Genomic DNA, 18,709 nt, shown 5'->3' with positions numbered 1-18,709 from the left:
ATGCCGATGGATCAGGGAGAAGAGCCCGGGAGGAATCCCCCGCGCTCCCATCTCCTCCAGGAAAACCCACGGCAACAAATAAAAAGCCCTGTTTAAAATAACTAAATAAGGCACTTAAAGAGGTTTTAAAAATTAATAACTCCACGCACGGGATCGATCTTAATTACGGCCCAGGTGGAATTTTTTTTTTTTTTGGTGTGTCTTCTGGCTTTTTTCAGCTCAAAACCTCACCCGCCCACGCCAGCCATTAATGAGAAACGTTAAGGGCTCCTTAACAATGTCCTTTCATCAGCCCGAGGTGCTGCCAGCATCCCGCTCACGTCAGTTCGCACCTCGTGGTCCAGCTCCCGCATCCCGGCCGCGAGTGATGGAGCGCAGACCCCCGGCTCCGGCCGGGCTGGGCTCCTCCCCGGCCCCAAATTCCCTGACCCGGCCGGGGCTGCTCCGGGTCAGGCTGGGGAGCAGCCTGCATCCCCATCTCTGCATCACCCCGCTGGGGAAGGAGCCAAAATGCGGCGGCTCCCCTCCCTCAGCCTGCAGTGATGGGGCCAAGGATGCTCGTCCTTGGTGGCCCTGCAGGGATAACTGGGAGAGGAAAAGGGGTTTGGGGGAGTGGGGAAGGGAGAGGAAAAGGGGTTTGGGGGAGGATTCGTGGCTGGCTAGAAATGATGCGTGAGAGAATGGGGGTGGGAGAAAGCGAGCACATGGAGAGGCAAGGTTTGAAGACATGCAGGGAGTAAAGGTTTTGTGAGGGGTTCTGGGGGGAAAAGTGAAGAAGAAGAGAGGGAAAAAGAAAAAGGAGAAGAAAAAAAGAAAAAAGAAAGAGAAAAATAGGGAAAAAAGAAAAAGAATAAAAGGAAAAAAGGAGAAAAAGGAAAAAAGGAGAAAAATAGGAAAAAATAGGAAAAAATAAGAAAAAATAGGAGAAAAGAGAAGAAGAAAAATGAGGAAAAAGAAGTAGAGGGAAAAACAGAGAAAAAGAGGAAAGAAAAAAAAAGGAAAAAAAGGAAAAAAAGAGAAAAATAGGAAAAAATGGGAAAAAATAGGAGAAAAGAGAAGAAGAAAAATGAGGAAAAAGAGGTAGAGGGAAAAACAGAGAAAAAGAGGAAAGAAAAAAAAAGGAAAAAAGGAAAAAAAAGAAAAATAGGAAAAAAGAGAAAAATAGGAAAAAATAGGAAAAAATAAGAGAAAAGAGAAGAAGAAAAATGAGGAAAAAGAAGTAGAGGGAAAATAGAGCAAAAGAGGAAAGAAAAAAAAAAGGAAGAGTAAAAAGAGAAAAGAGAAAAAAAGCAAAAAGAAAAAAGGAAAAAGAGAAAAGCAAAAAGAAAAAAGAGAAAAGTAGAGAGAAAAAGAGAAAAGAGAAAAAAAAAGAAAAACAGATAAAAAGAGAATAAAAAAGAAAAAAATTGAAAAAAAGAAGAGAAAAAAGAAAAGTAAAAAGAAAAAATAGTAAAGGGAAAAAATAGTAAAGAGAAAAAAAAATATATAAAAACGGGGAAAAAAGAGAAAAAATGTATAAAAATGAAGCCTAAAGAAGGAAATGGGAGCAGTGGAGCAGTGTCCCTGCTGCCAGGCACAGAGCCCGTGTCTGGGTTCGTTTCTCAACCCTGCCCGCCTTATTTGAAACCTGAGCCTTGGCACAGCCAGATCTCCTCGGGCATGGGCAGCGAGGGCTGCCAGGGAGATTTTCCTTCGTTTCTTGGGCCAGGAGCAGGGCACGGCCCCTCCCAGCAGCCCCGGAATCACAGCTCTGCTCCTCCGAGGGTATAAAAACAAACAATTCAACCTGTAAATGCAATTCTGCAAGGGTTTTTGCATTCCTGTAAGGCTCTTATTGGGAATTATTCTTGGAATAGTCCCTAAGTCTTCCAGGATTCCCCTTGGGATACTGTGCTGGAAGTTTTTAAGGAATTTTCTAAAGGTTTACTAATTTTTGCATTTTCTTTAAGGAAGGAGCTTTGCAACACCACCTTTCCAAATAAATAACCGTGTTAACAGCAAGTCTCTTGGAGCTGCGTGCAACACAATATTTATGGACAATATAAATTTAAAATAGGAGGGAAAATGATTAGAAGTAGCAATTTGTGATTCTTCCGGAAGAAATGATCATAGTGGCATAAGATGGTTTGGGGTGAAAGGGATCTTAAAGATCATAATAGCAATGATGATAATAATAAAGGTAATAGCAATAATAGATGTTAAAACCCCAATAGTTTAAAATCACCACTCATTTATAACTTAACATAATTTGGAAAGTGATGTGCCCCACCACCAACAGCAATTCCACTGATAAAGAAAATATCAATTATCACTTAAGAAAAGCTCCCGATGCTTGAGAACTGCTTAAAACAAATGAATGGAAACTTCGAAGGGCCGGATCGTTCTCGCCTCCATCAGATGACTAATTCCTCTAATTCCAAAGGCCAGGAAATTTGGGCACATGTCGAAAAAGGTCCCCAGCACGCCAATGAATCGTTTTTCTGTTTGAGATGCCTCCAGTCTGAGCTCATTACGCCGCAAACCCGGCGTGCATGGAAGTGATCTGTAACAATCCTGAGGCCTGGGGCCCTTTTCCATTTGGGATTGATACATGGGGTGGAATCTGCATTTTTCAGCTAACAGTACAACCAGTGTGGCTGCACTTCTGCTGCAAAGCCGATGCAGGAAATACAAGAGAGTCCTTCAAAAATATTCCCACTTGCCTTGGACTGGCTGCAGAGCTTGCTTGTAAAGGGGGGAAAAAAATTAAGAACCTGCTGCAAAATTCAGCTTCTTCCCTGTTCATCTATTTCGTTCTCAGTGTAATTCTGCCAGAACAAATATTATTTTTGAATCTGTGATGATCCCTGGGCCTGGGAAGGGCTGGAGCAGCGTGCTGGTCCGGGATGCTGCAGGCCAGGATGTGCCAAGAGCATGGCCAGGCTGGATGGGGGCACTGGCAGGGCAGGAGAAGCCAATTCCCAGGAAAAATCCACATCTCTGGTGCCTGCCAGGGGCAGGGGCTGGTTTGTCACATCCAGAGGGTGTGGGGTGTTTCCATCAGCTCCAGGCACTGTCCTCAACCCCAGTCATGGGACGGGCATCTGTGGGGGCAGAGTGACCCAAACCCGACCCAACCTCCAACCCCTGCACCTCCTTGGTGCTGCATTATTTTATTTTATTACTACTTTATTTATGTAAAAAATATAATTTATCTATCTCTGTAATTTGTATTTTATATGTGTATATATATATGTATATATGTATATATGTATGTATGTATATAAGTATCTATGTATATGTGTATCTATGTATATGTATACGTATGTATGCATGTATGTATGCATGTACACATATTTATGCATATGCACGCACACAGATACCCCAATTTCGCTAATTCCAGCTGGATTTTGGGGCGCTCGGGGCTGTTTCTGTTCGGAGCCCCCCAGACCCCCAAACCCGGGGGGACCGGCCCCGCCGCGCGCCCTCTGTCGGGCAGCGCCCGAACTGCAGCGGGTCCCTGTCCCTGTCCCTGTCCCTGTCCCTGACTGTCTCTGTCCCCGTGTCCCTGTCCCTGTCCTCATGTCCCTGTCCCTGTGTCCCTGTCCCCGTGTCCCTGTCCCTGTCCTCATGTCCCTGTCCCCGTGTCCCTGTCGTTGTCCCTGTCCCTGTTCCTGTGTCCCTGCCCCTGTCCCTGTCCTCATGTCCCTGTCCCTGTGTCCCTGTCCCCGTGTCCCTGTCCCTGTGTCCCTGTCCCTGTCCCTGTCCTCATGTCCCTGTCCTCATGTCCCTGTCCCCGTGTCCCTGTCCCTGTGTCCCTGTCCCTGTCCCTGTCCTCATGTCCCTGTCCTCATGTCCCTGTCCCTGTGTCCCTGTCCCTGTGTCCCTGTCGTTGTCCCTGTCCCTGTCCCTGTCCCTGTGTCCCTGTCCCTGTCCTCATGTCCCTGTCCCCGTGTCCCTGTCGTTGTCCCTGTCCCTGTTCCTGTTCCTGTCCCTGTGTCCCTGTCCCTGTCCTCATGTCCCTGTCCCTGTGTCCCTGTCCCTGTGTCCCTGTCCCTGTCCCTGTCCTTGTGTCCCTGTCCCTGTCCTCATGTCCCTGTCCCCGTGTCCCTGTCGTTGTCCCTGTCCCTGTTCCTGTTCCTGTCCCTGTGTCCCTGTCCCTGTCCTCATGTCCCTGTCCCTGTGTCCCTGTCCCTGTGTCCCTGTCCCTGTCCCTGTCCCTGTCCTTGTGTCCCTGTCCCTGTCCCCGACTGTCCCTGTATCTGTCTGTCCTGTGTCCCTGTCTCTGTCCTTGTGTCCCTGTCCTTGTGTCCCTGTCCCTGTCCCTGTTCCTGTTCCTGTCCCTGTCTGTCCCTGCCCCTGTCCTTAGCCCTGTCCCTGTGTCCCTGTCTCTGTCCTTGTGTCCCTGTCCTTGTGTCCCTGTCCCTGTCCCTGTCTGTCTCTGCCCCTGTCCTTAGCCCTGTCCCTGTCCCTGTCCTTGTGTCCCTGTCCCTGTCCCTTTCTTTGTCCCTGTCTATCCCTGTCCCTGGCTCTGTTCCCAGCTCTGTCCCCATCTTTAGCCCTGTCCCTGTCTGTCCCTGTCCCTGTCCCTGTCCCTGTCCCCTTGTCCATCCCTCCCTGTCCCTGTCCTTGACCTTAGATCTGTTCCTGACTGTCTCTGTCTATGTCCCTGTCCACCTCCACTTGTCCCTCCCCATCCCTGACTGTCCCTGCCCATCCCCATCCCCATCCCCATCCCCATCCCCATCCCCATCCCCATCCCCGTCCCCGTCCCCATCCCCATCCCCGTCCCCGTCCCCGTCCCTGTCCCTGTCCCTGTCCCTGTCCCTGTCCCTGTCCCTTTTCCTGTCTGTCCCTTCTAGTCCCGTGCCTATCCCTGCCCTGTCCAGCCCTGTCCTGTCCCCCGTGCCTGTCCCTGCCCATCCCCTCGTCCATCCCTGCCTCCCCAGAACAGGATTTCCCTCCCAAAGTTGGCTGTTTTCTTGGGAAAGGCATCACCAATCCCAGCACTCCCCATCCCCAGGAAAACAAAGTCACATCCCTGAAAAAGCCCCAAAACCTGAAAAAAACCCCACTGAGGGATGCAAATGTGGGAAAGGTTAAAGTTGACATTTGCTGCCGCCTGCTTTTGGTGGCAGCATGTATTAGAGATATAAAAAAATAATAAAATACACCCAAACTGTACATATTATAAGGCCGTATTTTTATCTCGGGGTTCTGGTGACACGTACAAACCACTTGAGCTTTGATTCTGTGGTTTATATCGCCACGAGAAACCCTTGATAAAAATACAGCTTTATATTGTACAGTGGGGTATAGTTTATTTTCCCCATATATCACACCCTGTGCTTTATTTATAAACAGACCCAAGGACACTTGCACATGCAAAGCAGTTTTTTTATTGAAGTAATTCCGAGGTATCAATAATCCTGGATTAACTAACGCATTGCCACACAATCATTTTTGGGGGGCAGCAATGGCCTTTCTAACGAGACATCCATGAAAATATGATAAAACACATAAAAAAATCAGTATTTCCACGTTACAATTTACGATTCCCATACTGGAAATTTCAGCTTCTGCTGGCTCGTACTTGCAGAGAACCCTGCTAAAACCACCTCAAAATTTAACTTTAATGTCTCTTGAATCCTTCCAATGGAGAGGCTACAGGAAATAAAGCTTTGGATAACAGAGAAACATGGAAATCTGAAGGAAAACTCAAGTGATAAAGGAATGTGCTGCTGATAAAGAAGCAACTATGATGAGCTTTTCAGTATTTCGCCAAGTTTGGCTAATCAAACTGCTTATCCAAAATATACAATTTGTGGCAACATCACTTCCCCTTCTCTACGCAAAAAAAAAAAAAAAAAAAAAATTATTCCCATGTCTCCATCCAAAAAAGAAAAGGCAGGAGTAAGGAATTCAACAGCTGTCTGCTTTTGCACAGATCTCACTGTGCCCCCTGAACCCTTGTGCAGGTAAAACTCCATTTTCTGCCCCAAAATGGGGAGGGGGAGCTGGGCAGGGCCCAGCGTGCCAGCCTGGGCCACTCGCCGCGAGCCGGACGCCTCCTCAGGGAGAAGCTTCCACCTCACATTTGCCACGTCCCTCCCACTCCCTTATCCCTGCTTTAATGGACATTAAAAATAGAACAAAACAGGGCTGGAGATGGGAACAAAACCCATGCACAACAGGCCCGGATCGCTGTAGTCATTCTGCTGTAAAATGTAAAAACAAGAAAGGGCAGCCGAGCTGCCTCCCCCAGGACGCATCCCGCTTTTTTAATATAGTGGTGCCACCACGCATTTCACTTTGGATGTTGCATTATATTTATGTGTCACTCAAATATTTACCATTTCCCTGGATTCTGCTGGGTGCTCTGAGAGCTCGTTACGAGCCAGGGAGCCGTGGCTGCTTAGCGCCAGCTTCTCCTTCTGCAGCTTCTCGTGGGACAGCAGCCACTCCTTCATCCGCCGGCCCCCGCCGTAGTTCCCGCTGGCCCCGCTGCTGCGGATCACCCTGTGGCACGGGATGAGGATGGGGATCTGCAAAACACCCCAAAACCCAGCAGGAGAGAAGGGTGAGGCCGAGGCGAGCGGGAACGGCGGGACGTGGCTCTCCGTGCCCTGGCGGGGATGTGCCACAGGCTGGGCTCCATGGGTTTGGTCCTTCCCAGCCTGGAGGATGCTGTGATTCCGTGAGTCTGGGAATGCAGAGCTCTGAAAGCCAGCAGCCATGTGGCACCGGGCTTGCAGGGACACGGGGGCAGCCACGCTGCTGGCACAGCACAAACAGAGCCCATCAACATCCCTGGAGACCACCCCGGTGCTCAGGAAATAACGGGCATGGGCAGGAATTTTAATACATAAAAATGATGTAAAGTCTTTAAAAGGGTAAACCTGAGATATTAAATCCCATATATAAAATCTTCCCTGCAGCACCAGGTCCTGCTGCCCTGCGCCAGCTGAGCCCTCCGTGCCCAGGGTGGGGAGTGAAGCCTCACAGACCCAAAGTGCACATGAAGAACTATTTAAATTGGACACTGGGATGGATTTGTTCCTTGGCAGGCCCTGGCACAGGTGCCCAGAGCAGCTGTGGCTGCCCCTGGATCCCTGGCAGTGCCAAGGCCAGGCTGGACACTGGGGCTGGAGCAGCTGGGACAGTGGGAGGGGTCCCTGCCACGGCAGGGGTGGGATGGGATGAATTTTAAGGTTCCTTCCCACTAAACCCATTCTGAGATGCCATGATCCTTCCAGGAATAGAAGATTTATGTGAAAATATAGATTATTGAGAAGGGATCCCAGAGCCTGGGCTCCCCAGCAGATCCTCTTCCTGCTGTAGCACCTCCATGTGCACCTTGCAGAAATTCTCTGGAAGACCAAGGCACTATTTATTATTTAGCAGCAAGTCAATCCAAAATGGGTTGTGAATTTTTAAAACCTCCAACACGAGAAGTTTGATTCCGACCTAACCAACTTTAAGAACTCTTTTTTTTTTCCCTCTCTGCCTTCTACTCCCTGTCATTTATAACCACACCACACAGATTCTGCAAAATCAATGCCAGGAGTTACATAATGGACTGATAATGCAGAGGAGAGCATAAACATGTTTTTTTTTTTTTTATTTTTTATTACAGGTGATTATCATAGCTGAAGTACACACCATAAAAACTGCAATACATCATCTGTAATCACGGGTGTGTTTTGGTAACTGCATAGTAATGGCATTGCAATGGTGGAGCTGGGACAACAATCACTCACCCAAAAGGGCAGTTCTCACAACCCTGGGTGTCTCAAGTCAAAAATTGCAATTTATTTCTGTGTAGACACACAGACAAATCGCACACTTTACCCTCACTTATTTTAATGCCATTTAATCATACAGTTGTGGTATATTTGAGCCTGGGATACACAAGCCCCAAAGTAGCTGAACAGCTACGTCCCAGACCATAAATTGAGAAGGGTTTTTTGGGGGGTGTTCTTTCAGTTTACTTAACTAATTTCATTGCCTGAAATTGAAAATCTTAATCTCAGCCCACATTAAATGAGAATACACACAGGTGCTTATTGTTGATCAGGGTTTAAATAAAAAAATGCCTCCAATATCTGCTTTATTTGGAGGTGGCAAAGTGATTAATCCATCTGTGACATCTGCAGTGAGTACCAATAAAAGCTTTGCTCCATGCCAGGACATCCCACAGTAGGTTTATGACTTCTTCAAAGAAATTGGGGTTTTTTTGCAAGTGTTTTTCTGGTTTGGGGTTTCTCTGCCTTTACACTCCCCACAGTTACTGCAGGAGGCTTGGCTTGAGTGACAAAGCCATAATAATACACTGGAAAACATCTCTGAGGTTCATTTGCAATTCTTTAAAAATACACACAGTAAAGTAGCAGATTTTGGTGGCAGGGCTATAAATCTTGGTGGAGAAGAAGAAAAAAAAGGACTTTATTTACAGATGTGGGGTCTTGGATGATCCCTGGGTGGGTGCAGGACCTGCTCACAGCACAGGGAAATGTGGCTGAGCTGTCACCACCAAGCAGACAGAGGAGGTATGAAATTAATGCCACTTTTTCCATGGCCAAAACAAAGAATTCCACGCTGAGATTGTCCCAACACAAGCACCCATCCGTCACCCTCCACAGCCCTGGATGGAGAAGTGGTACAAAGACCATACCAGCTGTAATTTAAAAATATTGAATATTGCTTCAGTTTGGCTTAATTGTGGTGACAACGTTCAGCCTACTAAAATAATTAAACCTGCTAAAATTTATTAGGGCCCTAAGGACATTTTAGAGGGAGAACTACCCTAGTCTGGAGCTTTAATGCCTCAGCTACATTTAATGTAATTTTTATCAATAACCAAGCAGCTCATAATATTATAGCACCGCTGAAATCTTCATGCTGTGAAATCTAATTCCTCTCCTCCACGAATCCATCACACACACAGCCCCTACCTCAAACGCTATAAAACTTCCAAACCCAGAGATTTGTCTCCAACAAAAAAATAATATGAAGGAGCCTTTGGATCGATGCCGGAGTCCCTCTGATTCGGGCACCAGCTGAATATTTTCTCCAACTTCGCTTTTGTTCTTCTGGGTAGAGGCCCACAAGGGAAAGAGCTTGTTTTCACTCGCAGCCTCATCAATACCTAAATCCTGGTGAACAAGTGACACTGAGAAGCTGTAATCAATAGCTCCCCGTGCGTTTTTTCTTCTGGTCAAATGGTTCAGCACTACTGACAGCCCTGACACTCGGAACATGATGCTAAATCTTTATCAACAGCCATCTGGGTGAGTGGCAGAACAAGGCTGGGCTGGTCATTAATGCTCCTGGCGATCTGTGAATGAACCAACTCCTCCAGAATGCGTTTTTTTTTGGGGAAAAAAAGGTGGGGAGGAAACTCCCTGCCCACAGGATGGATCAGTCTGAAGTTCTTTTAGGAAATCCTGGTTGTTCCCAGTGCTCAGTTTGAGGGAACTGTCCCATGGTGTGGCTGGAGAGCTGCTGAGTCTGCCTGGCTGAGGGATCACACTGGGACACACTCAGCAAAAAACATGTGCCTTGCTCACGTCACAGAATCCCAGACTGGCTTGGGCTGGCAGGGATCTTTCCACCTGCTTTTTCTGCACCTCTTCCCCAGCAGAAACAAATCCTGTGATGTGACCCAGCGTGGCTCTCAGCTTACCACTGGCCACCAAAGGAAGCAAAGGTATTGGGAATGAAAACAGTAGGAAAATACTTCACCTTCTTCCCCAGAAGGTGCTGGCACTGCCCAGGCTCCCCAGGGAATGGGCACAGCCCGAGGCTGCCAGAGCTCCAGGAGCCTTTGGACAATGCTCTCAGTGGGATTTTTGGGGTGTGTGTGCAGGGCCCCGGGCTGGACTGGAAGATCTCTGTTTCCCTTCCAGCTCAGAACATTCCCTACTTCAGTGGATGAACACACAGGTACCTTGATGTGTTTCAGCTCCACCCATCACAATTTTCTCACAGCACACAGCTGCTCCCCCAGTGTTCAAAACATTTTGGCTGAATATCCGTGATTTAGCTTAAACATTTTGGTTAAATATCCATGATTTAACTCAGACATTTTGGTTGAATATCTGTTATTTAGCTCAAACATTTTGGTTGAATATCCATGATTTAGCTTAAACATCTTGGTTAAATATCCATGATTTAACTCAGACATTTTGGTTGAATATCCGTGATTTAACTCAAACATTTTGGTTGAATATCCATGATTTAACTCAAACATTTTGGTTAAATATCCATGATTTAGCTCAAACATTTTGGTTAAATATCTGTGATTTAGCTCAAACATTTTGGCTGAATATCCATGATTTAACTCAAACATTTTGGTTGAATATCCATGATTTAGCTCAAACATTTTGGCTGACTATCCCTGATTTAGCTCAGTGCTCAGTCTGTGATTCAGGATGGGTTGGTGCAATATCCTTGATTTTGGACAGCCTGGAACCAGGGTCAGGCTGTGCCCCTGGCTGGGGTGAGCCCAAGGACCAGCACAGCTGGGCAGGGCACAAACCCAGTGCAGGCAGCTCTGACTGATCAGACCCATGCAGATGTCTTATTTAAGGCACAGAGCACTCATTTGGGATGGCCTTGGACTAATCAGCCCAACATTCTCCATCTCCCATGAGCTTCTGTGATTTCTTTTTGATCCTCCTCTACCAGTCTAATGAGATTTTTAATTGAACTTTATGGGTTCCCTTTGAGGACCACAGCCCTTGCAAGCCGTGTGCACCACAGCAAACTCTGGGAAGTCTCTCCTGTGAAAGGTGAGCCATCCCCACCTCTCCTGGGCATGAACTGAGGCAGCTGCTGCTGCCACCTCTTCCACCTTCTCATGAAGCTGCAGGTCAGCCCAGGAATTCCGTGCAGCATCCCATCTGTGAGGGGAACCTGTGGAATGAGCTCTACCCAAATTGAAGACCAAGCCTTGACTCATAGGAGGGAGAAACATGCAGGTATCTGGTGGAGAAAGGTGAGGTTGTGAGTTTATCCAAGTGCTTGGGGGACAATGTGATGCCCAGCTCAGGGTTATTTCAAAGTATTTCCTCGTACTACCATCCTCACTAAATGAGGTTATCACAAATTATCCTCCACCACACCAGGTTGCTCCTAGCCCCATCTAAGCCTCGGGCACTTCCAGGGATGGGTTTGGGGTTTAGACTGAGAGTTTAAACCTTTACCAGCAATCTCTGACCTCCTGTGTTTTTTCACACTGGTCCTCTCAGTATTTGCTTTAATCAGATTTCTATGAGGCTGCAATGTGGAGTTGCAAATTGGGTCAGAAAATCTGTTTTCACAAGAGTTGACGGCTTTACACACAGAAATAACAAAGGTGAGGGGTTTTTTTTGCAGTGCCACATTTTATCTTTATCTTTCACCTCATGCATAAAATCCGTGTGCATTGCACACAGCCAGCCTGCACACGATAGCTCACAGGCAAAGGACCACAGAGACATTTCTGGGGGAAATACCAGGAGCAGTGAACAGTTGCTCACACTCAGGTGCAAAAGGATGATGTGTGTGTGTGTGTGTTTTTGCATGTGGAATATGGATGGAATTTCAGATTACCTCCAGGAGATGAGCAGTGGCAAAATTGTGGTTTGAGATGGGCAGGACTCTCATTACAGCACTGATTTTTTTTTTTTTTTAATCATCAGCTTTCTATGATGAAATATTGAGGTGGTATTATATTAATACAGCTCTTTTTCCCTACAGCTATACATTATTATCTATAACCATAGCTTAAAAATTTTCTGCTGGGGACAGAAACCACTGCAGCCACAGTATGGGCTGGGAAATGGCAATAATAACTAGGACCCCATTTAAAAAAATTGCAGGAGCTTTGCTGTATATTTTCAGAACTATTTTCATCCTTCCTCACAGGGGAAAAAGCAGGAATTTTCACACCACAACCTGCTGTTACTGCTACTTTGGATGCTGCTGCTCCACTGCAGCCTGAGGGCAAAGCTGGGTACATTTCTAGGCGATGGCAATTACATCTCCTTTTGCACAACACTGGATTGTTATTCTTTGAGAACTGTTTCCTGTAGGTTTGCATTGGATTGCCTTATCTTAATGTACACCAGATTATATTGGAAAGCATTCCATCATATTAAAATAGTTTGTATTGTCAAGTACAATGCGGGGTATTGACAAAACACTGCTGATAGGAGCTGCTTCACAGGCACAGCTGAGGGATGCTGCAAGAGACAGGGTGGGCTCAAAGCTGAGCCCCACGTGGAACTGTGAGGGTCTCCCTGGCTGGGTGCTGCCCCTGGGGAGCTGTGGAATGAGATGGGCTTTTAGGTCCCTTCCAAGCTGAATTGTTCTGGGGTGCCGTGGCTGGGTGGGTTTAGGGGTGGAACTGCCCCTCGAGCCGTGCAGGCACACCCAGCTGAGCCCCCAGAGCCTCCAGGATGGGGCTGATCCCAACCCACACAGCACCCACTGAACCCCACAGCAGCTTCACACAGCAGCCCCAGGGACTCAGGTGCACAAACACACCCAAAAGCTACACCCAAAGAAAAGGGAAAACACACACAGATCACTCAGCATAACAACATTTTTTCCCCAAATCCATATGCCTAGCCTAGAGTGCTGCTCCCCTCATCTGTTTCAAATTCAGGCAACTCACCTCCCAAATCCCAGCCTGGTTTGGGTTGGAAGGGACCTTAAACTCATCCCATTCCCGCCCCTGCCATGGGCAGGGACACCTTCCACTATCCCAGGGTGCTGCTGGCCTTGTATTCAGAATTGTATTTATGCCAGAGTGGATGGCTTTTGGATGTTTTTAACACAACCAAAAGCACTCACAATCTGCCAACTTAAGTCCATGTGGAAGATAAAAGACTTCCTCAACCTAAAAATACGTAAGGAAGTTTGAGAAAACAAACTGTGCAGAGCCTGGCGAGTAACAGAAGTGTCTCTCCTCCCAACCCAACCCCACAAACGGCGGGGCATCAATCACACTAAACCAGGCTGTGCATTATTGCTGATTAGAACCACTTACTGACCTTCCTCCTCATGGCAGACCGGTTTTCAGAGCAGATAAATTTAACCTGATGACATTTAGCCTGCAGAGCTCTCTAAACCCAGCATCCCCAGCAGCTCAGGGCTGGCAGGTGCCGTGGACTCACCGGGTTGCTCCTCATGGCTCCCCCCACGGCTCGGGCTGCCCGGCTGTTGCCAGCAAGATCTGCCAGCTGCTTGTAGGAAACTGCCTCCCCAAACTTGACATCCTTCAGCAGGGTCCACAGCACCTGCCTGGTGAAGGAATCTGCAAGGCAGAGGGAGAGAGCGCGGCTTGGATGGAGAAATGAGGGCGGAACAGTCAAAAAACCCAACGTAAAGCAAGACTCAGTGGCAGTTTTGTAATTTAAATGGAGCAGCCCCGTGCACTGTCCTGTTCTGGTGCCCTGTATGACTACATTTAAATTCATGATTATTGGAGACAACGCTTGGACTAACTGATCACTATAAAAAAAGGATTTAAGGCTTTGATTTTCCTATGTTTTTAATTTGCTTCGAGTACAATTATCCTGTTAGCTCGCACAATGTGGCTTTTCCCATTAAATTGGTGGAGTATAAATTAGCATAGAGTCAAATTAAAAGGGATGGAATAAGTGGCTGTACCTATCTGACAAAGGCCTGGCATCTCCAGCTAATTTCCAACTTCAGCTGGGACGTGGCAGAGACGCCCTAGAGCCAGCAAACTCCAAATTACCCTGCCTGCCTGCATTTTATAGTGGGGACCCCCGAGCTACTGCACACACTGCCAAGTGTAAGGACTAGCTGTGACCTTGAATGTCCTGCACATCCTTAATGATACAGGGGAAAAAAAAAAATATAATGTATCGGCCGTTATTTTAATTTTAATTCGGCAGCAAATTGCTTTAAGTGTTCCAATTGCTGAAATAATGAACAAGCATATGCATTAGGAGAGGCTTTTTTTGGCATCTCAGGGTGCTACCCAGCCCAGGATTGTTCAAGGAAGGAAAAGGGATAGTCCTGTTTGGATGTGAGTTGGGTTGAACGCCTCTTGCTCCTCCAAGGCACTTGGAAAAGTTCTGAAGAGCCAACTCTTGGATAACTTACTGAGAGGAGTGAGCTGGTGACTGAAAAAGGGGAAAAAAAGAGGAAAAAAAAGGAGAAGAGACTCCTTCCCCCAGCTGAGAGACTCAACCTCCCACTCTGGCAAAGAAACAAACTGATTAAAAATGTTTTCTTTCTTTAGTTGTCAAAAAAGACATTGATTACCTTCCATAAGAAGGTAAAGAAAAGTGATTTTGTTCTTAAAGCAAACCCATACAGCGTTATGTGTGTGTTAAATAATAAAAATCACTTCTTAACTGAAGGGAATGATAATCACTTCATTGAAAAAAATCTGTTTAGTCTTTATTATAACATTAAGCAAATTAAACATCAGCATAATCCAGGTGATACGAGAAAAGGGTCATCAAAGAAATTAACTTTGTTGTTCATTAATTTACATGGATTAGTAGAGGGCAAAGAGATAGCAAATCTGCTCTAGTTTTTTATGATATAATTTCAAACTGTACACCATTTGTGGCAGTAGGGTGACTTTGGGGTTAATCAGACTGATTTGTCCTTTTAATTGCTTTCTATTCAAAGAAAATTCATTAGATAATGTTCTCTTCAAAATTCATGAATCAATTTAACTGAAGAAACCACATTAACAGCTTTGGGTTCATTAGCACAAGCAGTTGTGTTACTGGCTGATTGCTACAAGGGTTTCCTTAGGCAAACAGATTTTGTTTACTGTGATTCCTTCAGAAAGGTTTATTTCAGATCAAGCTGGTCCTTATTATTTTCCTAACCTTTTTCATCTGGCAGGATTAGCTATAACCCCCCTGCTCAGGGGTCTTGGGGAGTCACTGCCCCATGGCATCTTTTAAATGACCAACACCCAGTCCTGAAAATTCCGTTTTTACCCTCAGTTTTGGCAGGCTGGGGTGGGACGCACCTGAAACTTTTTGGGAACCTGTTGGAACCAGGGAGAAAATGGAGCAAAGTGCACCAGGACACGGAGCAGCTGGGAGAGGAAGGGGCAGCTGCAGAGCCCCAGCACCAGCACAGCCCCAAGGGATGCCCAAATTCCCGAGGACAGGCTGGCAGATGATCCTCCTCTCACACACAGGGGCACAGATTCTCCACTGGGCATTTTTCATGGGAGAAACCCATGCCTCTGCTCCCACATAAAACACTTGTGAAGAGTTCAAAAGAACGAAATATTTAGCGATCAGGCACATCATTTTGGAAATGTAGCTGAAAACTCAATTTCATCCTGCGGGGAGCAAAGGCATTAATTAGTTTAAGCAGCTCGAAGAGGCAGTGCCAAATCCTGTTATTGAACTGTCTGCAGTTGTGAGTGCCTGTGAGCACAACCTGCCCAGATCAGGTGCCTGAACTCTGCCCAATTGTCACGGTGTGCCAACGTTTTACCCTGTAAATATCAATATAAAGTGCTGAGAAATCCCCACATGAAAACAAACACACAGGAATTCTCTGGCTCCATGAGAACTCCATGTCCTGGCGAGGCTGATCAGCAGGAGCACCACGAGGTTTTGTCCTTGCTGTGCCCCCACCTGCACGTGGGACCAGCAAAAAACCTCTCCAGGTGACCAGGAGAGCCCCTGACCACCAGGGACACCTTCCACCATCCCAGGGCCCAGCCTGGACTGGGAATTCCATCCTGTTGGAGCCCTGGCTGCTGAGAATTCCAGACTTTCTGTGCTGCCAGGCACTGACCCCCAGGAGAACTCTGCATTGACCTGGGGCCGTGGAGCAGCTTCCAAAATGGAATGGCAGAACTGGGATTGTGGGGGTGGAGTTTGGGTAGAAGTGTGTGATATCACTGGGTGGGAAACCTAGAGTTTAAGGGTTTAGAATATAGCAATATATATAAAGCAAGATGGAAGTTTTAGGCCAGTGGTTGGTCCTTTTTCATCTTCACCTTCTTCTCCATGGGTTTGGGTGGTTTTGTGTAATTGGATGAAAAGTCCACATTGCAGACCACAGGTAGTTGGTTATTAAGTTAAAAGTAAAAATAATTGAGGTGCCATTTCTTAATTGGACAGTTTCTCCTTAAAAAGCCTTGTAGAGAGAGATGGGGTCCATTTTTAGTTTGTTGAAGTGCTGCAGAACTCAGGGTTTGTGAGACTGTGACAGAGACAAGAACTGATAAACACCTGAGTCCCAACAAGAAATTCCCTCTCACACATTTAATCCCGACCTTGGCAGAAGCAAAAGTGAAGAATTGACATTAGTGGTGGTCCTGTGTGAGGAGGACACCAATTAGGATTGGGACCTCTCTGAAGAAAAAAAGAAGATAAAACTCGACACCATCCAATCACAGGGAAGAATATTTTCAGGTAAATTAACCTGAACCTCTTTTAATGCCTAAATGCTCATAGGTCCCTCCTACCAGCCCACTGGGCCTTAATTCTCCACACAAACATGTTAAATCCATGGGGATAATGGAGAGAAAATCAATTTTACTTGAACACCAGCTGTATTGTAACTTTTAACAGTGGAACTGAAGGTGGGAATTGGTCCAAAGAAGAAAAATCATACACTTCAAACTAATAATCATGGAATTATGTAACGGTCTAGGTTGGAAGAGACCTTAAAAATCACTTTATTCCACCCCCTTGCCATAAGCAGGGACACCTTACACTAAATAGTATCTATTATATATTATTTACCCATATATATATATGTTTTATCTAATTTCTAACAAGGATTTTTGGGGTTGGTGAGGGGCTCAGTCCCTCAGGATTTGGGATGGATGAGGAAAGACCAGAAGGACCAGTGTCAGTCCCTTCCTGTGCCCCTGTATCTCACCTTCAAAAAACCCCACAGCCTGATTTTCCACCCTTTTTATTCTCTTTGATTAAGAGGAATTAAAGACAGACTGATTTTTCCTTCCCCTCAACCCTGATTGCTGGGAATGTTAGTTTTTGTTTGTTGTGCTGGTTTATTTTTGTGTTTTTTTTTTTTTTCCCTGCTTTTCTTTTTGTTTGTTTGTTTTTCCCCCCAGAGTTTTGCAAATGCAAAGACAGTTATAAACACTTGCTCCTCCTCGGCAGCTTTTTCACAGCCTGCCTGGGGTACTACACAGACAACTTTTCTTGGTGTTTTTTTTTCACTCATTGGTTCTCACTGTTATTTCTATTAGCAAAAAAACCAAAAAAAACCCTAACAAAAAACAAACAAACAAAAAAAACAAACCCAAAAGCAAAACAACCCAAAACTTTCAAGCACAACAGTTGAAAAATACCCAAATCTTCCCAAAAACCAGCAGTTCCCCCTGCAGCAGCAGCTCCCACCTGAGCCCCAAAACTCCATCTGGCTCTTGGACCTGGGAAGAACAGGTTCACACTCACACTGCAGAACTTGTCCTGACAATAAATGATGTAAACCATCCATCCAAGCAAGACAGCAGATTTTTAGCAGTTTTCAGGCTTCTTTATTATTAAAGCCATGTTGAACCTGTCACCCTACCACAGACTGACCTAGCAAGTGATATGTGAAGAGATAATTGTTTAATTCAAATGTTTTGCTCTTTTTATGAGGCTGCCCCATCCCTGGAGGTGTCCAAACAAGGTAGGACAGCTTTGGAGCAGCCTGGGACAGTGGAAGGTGTCAACCCATGGCAGGGGTGGCACTGCATGGGCTTTGAGGTCCCTTCCAGCCCAAACCAGGCTGGGATTCCATCAAATATCAGGCATTTCTATTAAGATTTTATGTATTGCCTGTGGATGCATGTTTGCAAAACATGATATAATAACACAGAAACATGACTATAATGTAGAAACTTGCTGTCTTTCTGCACCACTTCAGTGAAAAATGGACCAAAAGGCTTCCTTTTAACACCTTGAACGTTCAGGCTGGCTCACACTGGGTGTGAGCTACATTAAAACCCAATTAGCGGGAGCTGTTCCTGATCCCTGCTTTAACACAGTTTTACACACAGCTCCCTTCAGATTTCTGAGCAGGTTGTGGGGCCAAATTCTATCCTTAGAAGCGAGGAACTCTCCCTGGAGCTCATCCAGCAGTATTTCTGCAGTTAAACTCCCTGGAAGTCAGGGGGTGTGTAACTTGAGCAAAAACGGATATTCTGACCCATTTTTTTACACAATACCTCACGAGCAGTTTAGTACAACTTGCAGGAGCAGGTGGAATTTTAGAGCTGATGGAAATGAGCAGCTGGACGCTCAGCAGTGGCCCTTGGAACTCCCCAGATTCCCACTTCCAAACCTCCAAACCCAAACCCAAACCAGGCTTTATTCAAACCACGACTCCTTCAGCAGCAGCAGCTCCATCTCAGCTGAGTTCAGGCCAGACTTGGAAAGCCAGGACACCCCTAGCCAGGCTGGGCTCGGGTTTGGGAGGCTGTGGATGCAGGAATTGCAGAGCAGTGGCCAAGTCCCTGCTGGGTGTCCCAGCACCCCTGGCAGGTGCTTTGTGAGGCTCTGAGCAGCACTGCTGTGGTTCCATCAAGGAGCCACCTGATTTTCCTCAGCTGCCACTGCTCCAGGCGAGGAGAACAAATGCTCTGCATGAAGAGACAGAGGAAATACCAGTCCCTTCCCAGCCAACAAACTGTGGCAGCCAAGGTTTGTGCTGCAGAGGGGATGGGGAGAGGCATAAAATCAATTTATTTTTCTGCGACATCAGTTTG

General features: G+C 46.4%; 1 protein-coding gene across 3 annotated transcripts in view; it reads right to left on the bottom strand.

The window, feature by feature from the left end:
- Window positions 1-5,360: 5,360 nt before the first annotated feature.
- MGMT (O-6-methylguanine-DNA methyltransferase) overlaps window positions 5,361-18,709 on the bottom strand; it is a 137,773-nt gene continuing 124,424 nt past the window's right edge. For 2 of the 3 annotated variants that reach the window (XM_085583008.1, XM_077784490.2), the window contains exons 5-6: window positions 13,143-13,282; window positions 5,361-6,524 (exon numbers count right to left, since the gene is read on the bottom strand). In XM_085583008.1, the coding sequence (XP_085439134.1) occupies window positions 6,321-6,524; window positions 13,143-13,282 (344 nt within the window). In that variant the 3' untranslated portion in view covers window positions 5,361-6,320. Of the gene's footprint in view, window positions 6,525-6,550; window positions 9,135-13,142; window positions 13,283-18,709 lie in introns of those variants that run through there. The other variant, XM_085583007.1, reaches the window with a different exon arrangement.

This window comes from Lonchura striata, chromosome 6 (assembly GCF_050655825.1).
Source record: "Lonchura striata isolate lonStrDom1 chromosome 6, ASM5065582v1, whole genome shotgun sequence".
In the NCBI taxonomy this organism is placed as follows: Eukaryota; Metazoa; Chordata; class Aves; order Passeriformes; family Estrildidae; genus Lonchura; species Lonchura striata.
Note: the sequence above shows the minus strand (reverse complement) of the source record. Positions and strands in the feature narration are given on the sequence as shown.